Here is a 13,839-nt window from a genome sequence, read left to right as displayed (position 1 = left end):
AGTTCCATAGTTTTGCAAGCAGCAAAATAGAAAGTAATGAAGTTGTGGCTAACTGGAGGAGAACTACGCATTGGTGAGAGCATGTACAGTTAGTGCAGCACAGCTACTCTGAAAGGAACCAAACCAATGCAGCAGACATGCAAGGTCTGCTAACTTATGTTAAAACCATGTTTGCTGGTGATTAAATATGTCTACAGAAGATATATTACTGTTCTGAATATATTTTCAAGCAGACCAAAAATACCTCATCTATTGGTTATGGTGTGTTATTTTTAACTAATTAAATACCAGGAGGGATTTTACCCCCTCCCTCACTATAAAAATTGCACTTATTTTCTATTAAACAAAACAAACAAACAAAAAAGAAGATTTCAATTCTATATCCCAGTATATATTCACATGGAAATGGGATCATCTTGCTCTAAGCTTGCAGGAGTAGGTGTAGCAGTCCTTGCTCTCCAGGACTCCCAGCACAGAAAGTCCCACCAGGACAACCCCCTGCTCCCTCTGTGCTCTGGTGACTTCTTCACTGTAGTGCATGGGTTAATTGGGTTTGTGTGGGTTTTTTTTGTAAGAAAACCTGAGCTTCAAAAGTCTTTAAAAGGACCTGGAATCAAATCTGGCCCATTCTGACCCAAAACAGCTCAGTTCTGCCAGGAACTCCATCCTGTCCTCGTTTCACACAGCTCCTCCTGAGGCCCCGGGCTCGGACTGAGGCCAGCGAGGTGTCACTGTCACCCCTTCCCTCCAGTCTCTCCTGGCCCAGGAGCCTTTTCCTGCTTCCGAGGGCTCCTCCTTCCCTCCCTTTAGCACTGCTGCCTCCTGTAGGGCTGTGAAGGGCTCCCCGTGCCAATAAAAAAGTCTCTCTGCAATAAAGCATGACTTCTTGGACACTGGTGATGAGCTTCCTCTTGCAAAGGCTTCTCCAGCTCATAAAATGTCATCGTAATCCAACAGTTTGGAGTGCTGGCGGGTCTTCCAGAGGCGGTAAAGGCGGAAGTCAAAGTAAGTCTCAATCATTTGCTTACCTAGAAGTGAAACCAGGCAGAGGGGTCACACCCTGAAAGGAGCACGAGGGAGAGGTGAGAGCACACAGCAGCACAAACCCCAGCCCAGCACAGGGATGCATGCATGGCAAGTGCTGACATTGGGCACGTGGAGGGGCCCGTGAGAGCCAAAGATCTTTTCAGATCTCCTCAACCATGAACAGCTCCCTGTAATCCCTTGGCAGGGTTTGTCCCTGGGGGCAGGAACTGAGCACAAAGTCTGTCTCCAGACTTTGACCTCTCTGCTCTGAGGGCGGAGGGGAGCTGGGGGCTGGAGATGATCAGCCACAGCCTGCATGAGGCACAGGGACTTCAGGGGCTGTAAAACAAGAGTTAACTCCTTGTAAAGAAACACTAAAAATAATTAACACTGAAAATTCCAATCTAAAAATACACTTTTTTTAAAAAAAAATCACCAGGCCATCTCTATCCTGCTCCTGTCTGTGATCCCAGCAATGAGCTCACAGCACACACCAGTGCCAGCTGTGCCCCCCAGCCCCTCTGACTGAAGGGGATCTCACAAGCAGCCAGGAGGTGCATTTGAAAACACAAGGGCAAACAACCCTGCACTCAGACAGGGCTCAAGGAGGGGATTTTCACTTGTGAGGCCTGATTAAGATTAGTTTTAGATGACTTTGCAAAGGATTACAAGGGTACACTCTTAGTATGTCCCAGACTGATCAAGGGGATAAATTCAGACGTATTCTCCAGCCCAGCCTCCTGAAAGCTGAGCTGCTCTAATGCCTGCACACAGAACCCACTGCCTGGCCTGCTGAGCTGCCCACAAACCCAGGAATTTCCCTGCAAGCTGCTCCTGGACACATCCCAGCCTGTTTGCTCCTGTGCAGGCACCGTGTGCAGCTGAGCTGATCATGCACAGGGAACTGAACAGCCTGGCCTGGAGGGAAGTGTCCCTGCCCATGGATGGGCTGGAACTGGGGGAGACTTAAGGTCCCTTCCAACCCAAACCAGTCTGTGACTGTGATTCTGAGAGCTCTGTGACCTCTGGGACTCTTGTGAACTCTGCACACTTGAGCACCAATGTGCTCAACTCCTGCACATTCCTGAAGGTGAAGGGAGGTAAGAAAAACCCATCAGTGCTGAGACCAGAGCTGTGGGCAGCAGAGAAGTGCTTACAGCTGAATCCTGCATGGTTTTATTGGCCAAGAACTACAGCAAAGATAAAAGAACATGGGCAAATTCAGAATCTGTCACTTGTGAAACTGCTCTGTGAATTACTGACATTGAACAGGAAAAATCCAGTAGCTTCTTGAAATATCTTGAGCTACAGGAAAAAAAAAAAGGGAAAAGGGCCAGCAGACTGAGCTGTAGAATGGCTCTGATGGGCCATATCCCAGTTGCTTACTGACATAATTCACTTGGTGCCAGTGGTTTGAGCTCTGGAGAAGAGACCCCAGCACACCTGGCTACAGAAAAGGTTCTGCTCCATGTGCATTTCCCCCACAGACTCCTCATGCCCTAATAGTGATGGGTTCTCCTACAGCCAGCCTGGAAAGCTGTCTCCTCCTCTGCATTGCCTGGACCCTGGGAGAGGCCTCAGGCACAACAAACAGGACATTTGAAATGTGACCAGATGCAGGAACTGCAAGGGGAAAGCCAGGGGCAGCAGCTGAGCTACACAAGGTGGTTACAAGCAAAACAAAGACCATGGCAGGACTTAAGGGAGTCAAAACTGCTTTTTCATGAAGATGCCCCCCAAAGGAAGCAGACTGGTTAGCAAGGGGGGTGTGTGTGTCTTTGCACAGGAAATAAATTACCTTGAGCTGATAGTTCAAGTGGAGACTCAAAGGCAACCCTATAAGGATTCATTAAGTTTTTCAGATTCTGAAATAGCTGAAAGGAAAACATACCAGAGTTAAGAGCTGAAAAAAATTATGATCCTGAGCACCCAGAATTGCCCATCTTTGTTCTGGAAAACCTTCCACCCATGTCCTTTAAAACATCTGTCTCACCAGTAAATAAATAAACCAAGTGCTTTGAACAACTCCTCTCCTCAAAGGTTTCATTATTTGTCCTGCACATCACGAATCCTTCCTCCCCTGCCCCACAGTCCAGAGGGTTCTCCCACTCCCAGCTAGGACAGCAGCACATTCCCAGCCAGCACAAGAAGCAGGTTTAGAGCTCCCAGTGTGACTCTGGCCTCCCTGGGCCCAGCAGACATTCCAGGGGTGACCCACAGGCTCCTACCTTCTCCCCATTGGGGTTTCCAAGAACATAGCAGCCCATGATGTGGATGATATTTGGTTCAGGATTGACTTTACTCATCAGCCTGCTCAACCTCTTCCAGAAGCTGGAAAAAACAGAAAACATCATTAAAAAAAATAAAAATCTCTCCTCATAGGCATGATTAATGCCAAGGATATGTGTAACAGCACTCAGCCAGGGCCCAAGGTTTGTATCCTGGGCAGGAAACTACTCAGGAAGAGCCATTGGATCCCAGACAAGGAAGAACAGGAGCAGAGCCAGGGCCTGAGGAGCAGGTCCAAGTCATGTGGCAGAGAAGGAAGAGCAGCCCATTGAGCTAAGGGAGCTCCAAGGTGAGGAGAAGGGAGCAAAGTCCCCCAGGAGTGATTCTGGAGTGACAGTTTCACCAAGCATCCCCTCCAGCTTCCTCTCTCCCACTGCTATCACAACTGCCCTTTCTGAACATGAGGCTTATCAGTGCACTGCTACATTTCCAGGGTATGAAATCGGCAGGAACAGCTGCAGAGATTGTTCTGAGTGAGACAATACAGCCCAGGCAGCTCCATGTCAGCCCGTGCTTGGTGCTGCTCACAGTCACCCCCCCTTGTGCAGTGACTGTGACCAGGCACTTGTGAAACACGACCCCCTCCCCTGGGCAGAGAGCTGCAGCAACTTTGGGGGGCTCTAAAGCCCAGAAACTCCTCCATGGGTGTTCCAACCAGACTGCAGCCTCAGCTTTCCTCAGCACTGCCTCCCAGAACACACAAGCTGGATGGAGACATTCAATTCCAAGCTCTCAAACTTTCAGCTGTGTGTTCTCAGCTTCCTGCAGATCCCTGATTTATCAGCTTGGGAGCAGCTATGCCTGGGATGTGCTCAGAATTGTGGATGTGCACACGTGCTGGAGAATTCCACAGCTACTGCTTGTGCCAGGGCACGAGATGGCTGAGCAGATGTTGATTTTAATACTCAGTTCTCATGCCAACAAAAAGTTGTGTAGGAACAGGTTGGTGTACATCCTCTCCCCCACAGCCAGGCACTGTTAGCCAAGCAAGTCTGAGCCAGCACAAGCGAGTAGGCAGCAAAACAGGCAAAGCTTTACTCTCTGCAAGGAGCAGCAAAATTGCTCAGCACTCCCAGCTGAAGGCTGGCATGTTAGTGAAAAGCCTCCTCAGTAACAGACTGGACTTTGAGCAGGCTTTGCAGAGACAAATTCCATTTTCCCCTGGCCAGAGTCAGCTGTGGGGGAACACCCTGGATTTCTGCCATAGCCACCAGCTTAGCAATGGTATCACAGCACCACAGGCTCGAGGTTCATGTTCTCATTTCTGGTCAGCAAGGCTGCTTTTAGTAGAAGAAGTATCTTTTTATCCCTCCTTTTTTGACAGTCTCTATCTACAGAGACACTAAACAGATACAAGTGTAAATCTCCTGGTGACAAGGCTGCAGCACCCCAGGGATGAGCTCAGCTCTGCCACCTTTGCTGTCACCCTGAATGAGCTGTGAGCTGCTATTCAGTGCCTCCTCATTCCCTGACCAAACCACCCCAGCTCCCTTCACTTCTCCTGCTCCACCATGTGCTGCAAACATCGAGCAAATCCAGCAGAGAAACACCATGCAAGGCCAGAACACAGCACAGCCACTCACAGGATCAGATCTTCCTCCTTCTCCACTTTGGCGAAAGTGGCGACTTTGTTCTTTAACAAGTATAAGTGCCCGGGGCCTCCCTGCAAGAGACAGACAGACAGATGGAACCCCCTTTGCACAGACCCTTAGGAAACAAATCCTGGATGCGTTTCCTGTCCTGCCCAGCCATTCCCAGAAGTGCCACAAGGGAGCAGGGCAGCCCTGCAGTGCAGACACACCCAGGGCCATCCACACACGGGCAGCGTGCTGGGGGCTGCATTCCAAAGTTTTTGCTGTTCCGTGCCCACATCACTCTAGAAAGGCACAAAAATAGATTTAAAACGCCATTGTGGGTGGCTGGAGAGTAACAGGGAAGACAAGAAAGTCCCTGTCACTTGGGGATGCTGGGGGTGGGCAGAGGAGCAGCTGAGCACAGCAGGACTGCAGGAGGGGCTGGCACTGCAGAGGAGCTGGACTGGGGCAGCAGGAGCCATGAACAGACTGTTGCACCAGCAACATTAGAAGTCACAATCTCAGGTCAGTGTGCAGCAAAGCTGCTCCTCTGCAGCACTGGGCACATGGAGGGAGTTAAGTCAGGTCACCTTTCCCACTTCTCATGGCACAGCTGCTGGGGAAGTCCACAGCTGTCAGGTCACCTTTCCCACTTCTCATGGCACAGCTGCTGGGGAAGTCCACAGCTGACCACCACCAGGAACAGCAAACTTGGGAAGGAAATCCCCAGCAACCCTCAAATCCCAGCCACAGCTCCAGCCTGACCCTTCTCCTGCATCCTCTGGCTTCCAGCTCCCGGCTGAGTCACGTGCCAGTCTGACCCACAACCACTGTCACTGTCACACTGAAGCTGGATGGAAACCATAACTGTGACCCTGCAAGTGTCTGTTCCTGTCTCTGAAACCCTTTCTAGGTCAGTGCTGATGCTGGTTTGTCTGGGGTTCCTTGAGAGAATCAGCCCAGCTCTTGCCTTGGCCTCACTAAATCAGATTTGATTTCCTGCTGTCACAGCAACTTGAGACTGCTCCATGTCTGGGAAATGGGAAGTGAAAGCTGTGCCTTGGCAGCGACTTTAATGGAAGCTGACTTTGGAATATTGGTTCCTCTATGTCACTTTCCCCACAGAAAATGACAAATTTGTAACAAATTGCCCAAGTGCTTAACAACTTTCATATACCTGGCAAAATATCAGCATCTTCCAGATTTTGCAGCCCTTCCGATAAACGTTCAGCTTCTTCTCTATTTCCTCTGCAAAAAAACCACAACCAAACAAAACATGTTGGAAAAGATGAACCATGGACAAAGGTCAAAATTAATCTCATTTCTTTACACTTAGTCCAGAGGGCAGGAAGCTGAGCTGGGGGGTGCTCAGTACAAGCCAAGGATGCTGTGGGAGCAGGAAATGTCAGCAGGTGACAGGGCAGAGAAGGGATGGAACAGCACCAGACACTGCTCGGTGGTGACCACAGCCCTGGAGCAGCCCCAGCCCTCCTGGCCCTCTGTCACTGCTCCCACTCCCCACCACAGGTACAATGAACAGGCAGCTGCTGCCCCGTGCCTCAGTTTCCCTGCTGCAAACCACGAGTTTAGCACAGAAATCAGGCCACAGAAGTGAGTGTTTATTACAGCAGCACATCCAAGAGCAACCAACTGACTGTCAAGGGTCAGTGGGGTGACAAAAACAACTCTGTGAGTGACAGCTGAAGCACAGGGCAGCTGAGTGACTTTAATATTGATGGTTACATTTGCAATGGGCAGGAGATAGAAAAGGAGGCAACACTGACATACCCAGGATGTCATCAAAGGTGGCGTGTTCATGGTCCTGGAAACCAAGACAGAAGACATGTAAAGGTTCCCTGTCACTCCACCAGCTCCCTAATAACCACACAATCCCATTCCAAGGATGCTTTAAGAGCACATTTACACCAACTGATGGCTGCTGGTCACAGCAGCAGTAACCCTCACCCTAAATCACATTTCAGCACAGAAGCTGAACAGTCCATGAAGATCAAATCCACCCAAGGGCTTGCAGCTGAAGCCTGCAGACACATCCAAAGCACACACTGTCCCTCAGATACAGTCAACATCAGCAGGGTCTGTTTGCCTGTGTTTTGCAGCCACTCTCTGGCTTCACCCCTGTCCAAGCTGGCTGACAAACAGCTGCACTCCCCACACAGCTGTCCCTGCCACAGCAGGGTCATCAGGAGCACTGAACAACCCTCCAAGGAGGAGGGACAAGAGCAGCAAGGCTAAACCCCAGCAGCACAGCCAGCTGCACACTGGCAGTGGCCTTGCTGGGCTCCCAGCCCCACCTTCCCTTGCAAATTAAGTGATTAGAAAAAGAAACCCATGACTCCTCACTGCTGTATCAGACCCTGCTCAAGCCAGACTCCCAGGGAAAAGTCAAGAGTTAAAATAATGACTGACTGCAGTCATTGCACTGCACCTGGGGTGATGGGGTTGGTGGCTCACTGCTGAGCTCTGAGTGCTGCTCATCCCAAGGATGAGCATGAGGAGGAGCCCTAAGCCTGGCAATGCCTGCCCTGCCTTCCCTTGGCAATCCTCCCACACAGCTTGGCTGGGCTGCAGAGCCCAGAGCCCTCATGAGCCATTTCCACCCCACCTGACTGTTCCACCTAGACCTGAGCCCCCACAAAGCTACCCCAGACCCCAAAGCTGGGTTCAGCACACCCCCAGCCTCCTCCTGACAGCTTTTCCAAATCACGTCAGCATTTTGGAGTCACCTTAACAGGAACCAGGGAAGTAAGAAAGTGACTGTATGACTCTTGCTCTCATCACAGCAAAAGGGATTTACTTACATAGAGGATGGGGATGATGGAGGGGTCGTCCCTGCGGATAATGGTTGGGACATACTCTGCTTTGGGCACCTTGGAAGAGATGAGCTGCAAAGGGGAAAGAAGGTTCAACAGCATGAGGAGAAGGCAGTAGAGTCTGAAGAGAAGCACAAGGGCCACAAACCAGTGCCCTGTTCAGCTGGTCTCAGGTGTGACCCGAGGCAGCAGCTAACCCAGTCTATCCACAGCCCAGGGGAAGGTTTCCAGCCCAGAGCACCCCCAGGCCTGCTGAGTGCCCTGAGTGTCACATGCGCACACAGCTCTGCCCTCAGGCTGCACTGGGCCCAGAACAGGCTGGAAAGGGGACACTGGGGTGCACAGAGGATGGAGCAGCTTTTGCACCACCATGGATGGCTGTATCCTGTCACCATGATATTTTCTGAAAAATCCCTTCGCCAGGATTTCTTCTCCTGGGGAAGCTGAGAAGCCTCAGAGAAAAATGTAAATAATAATTATCTGATCAGCCCAGAGCACCCCCAGGCCTGCTGAGTGCCCTGAGTGTCACATGCGCACACAGCTCTGCCCTCAGGCTGCACTGGGCCCAGAACAGGCTGGAAAGGGGACACTGGGGTGCACAGAGGATGGAGCAGCTTTTGCACCACCATGGATGGCTGTATCCTGTCACCATGATATTTTCTGAAAAATCCCTTCGCCAGGATTTCTTCTCCTGGGGAAGCTGAGAAGCCTCAGAGAAAAATGTAAATAATAATTATCTGATTAATTTCTCCTGTGTTTGGCTGCTTTGAAATGTGGTCTGGACACTGTTTAACAACAGGTGCATGTTTGATTAGTTTCATGTGAATTGTTTTTACTTAATGACCAATCACAGCCAACTGTGTCAGACTCTGAGTCAGTCACGAGTTTTTATTATTCTTTCTTGTTAAGCCTTCTGTCTGTATCCTTCTCTTTCTTTAGTATAGTTTTAGTATATATAATATAATTCCTTAATATAATATAATATCATAAAATAATAAATCAGCCTTCTGAGAACATGGAGTCAGATTCTCATCTCTCACCTAGTCCTGAGGACCCACGGTATCCCACTGAGGATCACTCCTGCAAAACCTTCTTCTGGCTGTAGGGAGTGTTCAGTGTCTGGTGGGACCTGCACAGGGTCCAGCCAAGGCTGGCCCTGCACCAGGCACAGCAGGCACAGGGCTGCAGGTGTCAGACAGTGCCTGACAACTCTGGCTGAAGCCTCAGCTGGCTCCAGCAACACCAGAGCCTGAAATGTTGTGATTCCAGGCTCCTCAGTTCCTCAGCGTGGGAGCAGAGCTGGCAGTGGTGCTCAGGTCTCTATTTTCAGGGTTAACAAGCCTCAGGCTGACTTGGTTCTGTGTTGGTGTCATGTGGCATTCACACTCTGAAAAAATTCTTTCACCCAGGGTTTTTCTCCTGGGAAGCTGAGAAGCCTCAGAGAAAAGGAAACAATTCTTCTCTCATTTGCTTCTCCTGTGTTGTGCTCATGTGGAATGTGTTTGGAGATTGTTTACCCACAGGTGATTGTTCCATTGGATTCTGCTGGGAGTTGTTTTCACTCTTTGGCCAATCAGGGCCAAGCTGTGTCGGGACTCTGGAAAGAGTCAGGAGTTTTCATTGTTATCTTTTCAGCATTCAGTATCTTTTCTGTATTCTTCAGTATAGTTAGTATAGTATTCTTTAATGTAATATAGTGTAATAAAGTAATAAATTAGCCTTGTGAGAACACGGAGTCAGATGCATCATTCCTGCCTTTGTCAGGGCATTCCCTGCAAATACAATAGTGTCAGTCCTGCTTTGATTTGGACTACAGATCCCTCCTTCTAGTCTTCTTCCAATGCACTACCCCCAGCAACAACAGATGTGAGCCCATGTCGAGTCTTGGTTCATCTCTGTGACCCTCACAGACCCCTGGTGCTGTGCCTATACAACAGACTTCCCATGAACATCCTGAACTTAGCAGCACTGAAAGAACAGGCATAGCATGAGCTGGAAACTCTCACCATTATTTTTGGTGGAATAAAGTCTTCTCCGTCACATGCCATGGCTTCAAGTTCCTTTTCTGCTTCCCAGTTCAAGTCAAAGTCACCATCCAGAGTCCCGCAGGAATCCTGAAGGTCATGGCCTGCCAGAACACAGGGACCATTACAAGGGCAGAACAGCCTTCCTCACTCCATCCTGCCTTGGCAGCTTCCTCACAAGAGGTGCCACGACACTCGTGCTCTCTTGTCACCCACAGAGTGATAGACACCACTCTGGGGCTGGTGTCTTCAAACAGACAAACATGTAACAAATGAAGAGTGCACAGAGAGCTCACATCACGTGTCACAGAACTTCATCACTCTCGCAGTCACCAAGCTTGGTTTTCAAATGCTAAGTCACAACAGTCACCCTGTCACTCCAGAAATGGGGAAGGAGACAGAACACAGACAGACTCTCTACACTTCAGCACTGCCAGGCTGATAAGCAAAAGTCCGAAGACTTCAAAGCTGGTCTCCTTGTAGTAATTACTGCTCTGACTACATCTTTTCAGGGATTATAAAGAAAATCTGACTTGTTGGTCAGACTGATCCTGGCAGAGAAGTCTTAGAGCGTGCGTGAGGACAGCTGCAACAAACACAGTCATATTGCAACAGTAGACTTGAACTTGCTCTCCAAATCGACCTTACCTGTTGGCCTTCAATGCCTCCTGGGGAAAAAAACATCTGGAAGGAATATAATTGACCATTAAAGGTTAAAAACAGAGATGGTTGCTGGACTGAGGAAAGAGAACCGAGGTGCCGCTGTTTGTGCCTTTGGGGATGTCCGAGTGTCGCTGGGCAGTGCCTGGAGCCTGTGTCAACCACGGCTTTCCCATGGCTTTCCCATGGCTTTTCCATCTGCCTCCAGGCAGCTGAGGGAGCAGGGAGGAGTCAGACTGCCAAACAACAGGGTCATGTTGTGAGCCTGGCCTTTCATACACCTCCCCTTGCAGCCTGGGTCTTCTACAGCTAGCAGGGCCAGATCTCGTGCTTACCTGGTAGATCAGGTCATTTCATTAGTGAAATTCACTTCAACATGGGCAAACTCATATCCACCAAGCTCCTGCCTACAGGCTTGCAATAAAATCTGTGTAAAACAGCCACTCCCTTTATAAGAATACAGATGCTGGCATTCCTTCCTGTAAATGAACACAACAGCATCTCAGTTCCCTCAAGCAGAACATGGCAGCATTACTGGGGATTCCCAGAGGGATTCCTGGCAGCCCAAATGAAGATCAGATTGCCCCAAGCTATCACCTGTGCAGGAAATCAAAGCTCTATCTCATCAGCTGTGTTCTTGAGCTGTTCCAGGCTAGGAAAGAGCTCAGAAGGGGCTCCTGCATGGGAAGCCATGTTAGCCCCACTATGGTGAAGGAGCCTTGGACTGGTGAGTTTCCAGAGAGGTTGTTTTGGTGCCAAGAGGATAAGGGATGATGGGAACAGAGGGCTGTAAGAGAGCTGTACCACCGGGTACCCTTTGGCAACTGCTCAATAATCTGAGGTTGGATGAGTGGTGCTCTACAAATAAATACAGGTACACACAGATGAACAGGTACATACACCTGGAGCGTTACCTGCTCCGATCTCAGGAAACTAAAAAAGGATCACAGACAGGACAGAGGGCACAGAGGAGTTACTCCAGTGGGACTCCAGTCAACAACTGCTGGAGGGTTTGCCCACAGGAGGAAGCTCAAAGGACTCAGAACTCACTTTCTCGAGAATCATGGAAGGAATCAGCTTTGATGGGAGTCGGGTCACTCCAGGACCTGCTGAAGCTCCTCTCACGCCGTTCGGCAAATGCTAAAGGATAAAACCAGAGCACGACATTAACAGATCCCAAAGCACCTCTGCTGCTGCCAGCAAACAAATCATCCAGCAGATTGCCACCAAAGCCACACATCACAGACTCCCTTGGGCTGCTCCTTCCACTTGCCAAACGTGAGTCCTTTCCACACAGCAGAGACAAGTGCCCACTTGTGCACAGGATGGGACATGGAACACAGAGAAAGGACAACACTTGATGGTCTCTCCTTAAATGCACAAGCTCAAACCTCAGTTTAACCAAGGCCAGTCCAGTGTCCCAGTGTAAGTGCTCAGATTCCAAGGCCTCACAGAAATATGCACTGCAACACCTGCATGCCCAGAAGGCAGCTGTGGTGCTCCATTAAGTTCTCCCTTCATCTTCTACTGGCATCCCAGTCAGAGCTGGACCAAACAGCAGGGAGGGGATGTCTCTGGAAAGCTCATGCTTTCTACATTTTGTTGCAAAAGAGGAAATCCTTCAGCCTTTGCTTGCCTACACTCTTGTGAGCACTACTCATGGCATTTTTTCCTCCCAATGAGCGCTGTATTGTTTGCACTGGCATTTCCCAAGCACAAACCAGGGAGCTTGGCTCAGACGGCTGCACCGCAGGCAAATTCCTGGGAACTGGCAACCACCGTGTCTGACTTGGCAAGCCCATGTGAGAGCCATTATGCCAGGATTAACAGCCACTTATGGGCACTAATACCTATTTCTGGTGGCAGACAGAGTGTGCAGCAGGGAATTGAGTAACAGCAGCACAGGAATTCACTGCAGATCAGCATCACAAGAGCAGCCTGTCCCCTGCTGAAGTGTGGCCAGGGTGGGTGTCTGGGGAGACAAATGATGTCTTCAGTTCTTCAGGTGATCTCCATCCTCAGCTTTCAGATAAACCCAGGCATTTAGCTACTGTGCACAGAAAGAAAGCTTTGAAAACATGACCCAAGAGTTCCTGAGGCAGAGGCACGCCTGAGTCTGACGGAGGTCAGCCCTGTCCACGTCAGGCAGTGCTAACTCAGATGCCGATGAAGACTCTGGAAAGGGCAAAGCTCTTTGCTGATCACTTCCCACAGCACATGAGAAAGGAAAGAATGCAAATTGAACTCAGTAATGCTTTGCTGTGGGCACTCTGTACATGATGCCTGGCCAGGGAGGTTGGGAAGAACAAGATACTTTCTCTCTGGAGCAATCCTCAGCTCCCAGGAGCAGGTTACATCACTTTCACAGCACTAAGGGAGTTGCCCAACCAAGTTTTGGAGGATTATTGCCTTCACCAGGGAAAGGGAACTGCAATTTTGTAGGCCTAAGAGGTGATTTCTTCCCCAGTGAGGCATAACATTCTGTGATTTGCCCCTTGCTCCAATCTCTTCTCTGATCCTCTTCTTTCTTCCATTCCACCATCATCTCAGTTCCCACCAGGCAACTCTCCCCCAGGGCCAGCTGTGGAGATGACAGTGGGACAGGGCAGGAGGGGACAGCCAGCAGACTGTGTGGCACATGGAGCCACAGCTGGTCACAGCTGCAGAGAGAGGCCAGGCAGCTCTGCTGGACTCCCAGCTCTAGTTCTCCTCACTGGCCTCCACCCCAGTGATCACCAAAATCCACACAGGGACAAGGATGCTGCAGCTTTCCTTCCACGCCTTGCACCAGAGATGTCCCACAGCCACAGCAGAGGGTCCTTGGGAACAGCCCCCAGGCTGCTGCAGGCATCCACGTGTCCTGGACAGTTGCAACCACCTGGCCTTCTTGTTTGTAGAGTAAATTGCACCAACAGGTCAATTCCTCTCTCCAGCCCAAAGCCAGGTCCTTTCAACCCATATCTGCATGTGACAGAATTCCCACAAACCCCACAAAGCCCAGCTCCTCACAGCCACACTTCCAGGTGCTCACTTACTTTGTGCTTTAACCCTTCGGCTCCCCACCATGCGGAGGTGCTTCCGAAAATTCCTGCAAGAAAGGCCAAACACAACCTTTGAGAAAGGAGACAAGAAGCAACACCTGGGCCCAGCAGGACTGTGAAAACAGGGAGGAAGAAAATAAAATGGGGATGATGGTATATTTCCTTCTGGGCATTCCAAAGCTGGAGACCAGGTCCCCAGCCTGGAGTGATGTAGTGCTGCAATGGTGATCATTGAGTAGGGCTGTTCTGAGCTCCCTGGGCTGCTGGTACAGCGCAAGTGGGGTCCCAGAGGGCAGCCCCCTGCTCATGGCTGCTTTCCCTTTTCTCTGGTTAAGCTTTACCTGTGCTGTATTTGCTGAGGACACCCACTGCTGCCTGTACTGGCAGTGTCCCC

The 13,839-nt window shown here is 50.2% G+C and overlaps 1 protein-coding gene across 1 annotated transcript in view; it reads right to left on the bottom strand.

The window, feature by feature from the left end:
• Positions 1 to 366: 366 nt before the first annotated feature.
• The window catches only part of NSMF (NMDA receptor synaptonuclear signaling and neuronal migration factor), a 35,745-nt gene continuing 22,272 nt past the window's right edge, over positions 367 to 13,839 (bottom strand). The window contains 10 exon segments of the mRNA XM_005423835.2: positions 367 to 1,028; positions 2,825 to 2,900; positions 3,255 to 3,357; positions 4,899 to 4,978; positions 6,067 to 6,137; positions 6,678 to 6,711; positions 7,709 to 7,792; positions 9,727 to 9,848; positions 11,455 to 11,544; positions 13,440 to 13,492. Of these exon segments, the coding sequence (XP_005423892.2) occupies positions 931 to 1,028; positions 2,825 to 2,900; positions 3,255 to 3,357; positions 4,899 to 4,978; positions 6,067 to 6,137; positions 6,678 to 6,711; positions 7,709 to 7,792; positions 9,727 to 9,848; positions 11,455 to 11,544; positions 13,440 to 13,492 (811 nt within the window). The 3' untranslated portion in view covers positions 367 to 930.

This window comes from Geospiza fortis, unplaced genomic scaffold (assembly GCF_000277835.1).
Source record: "Geospiza fortis unplaced genomic scaffold, GeoFor_1.0 scaffold85, whole genome shotgun sequence".
NCBI lineage: Eukaryota > Metazoa > Chordata > Aves > Passeriformes > Thraupidae > Geospiza > Geospiza fortis.
Note: the sequence above shows the minus strand (reverse complement) of the source record. Positions and strands in the feature narration are given on the sequence as shown.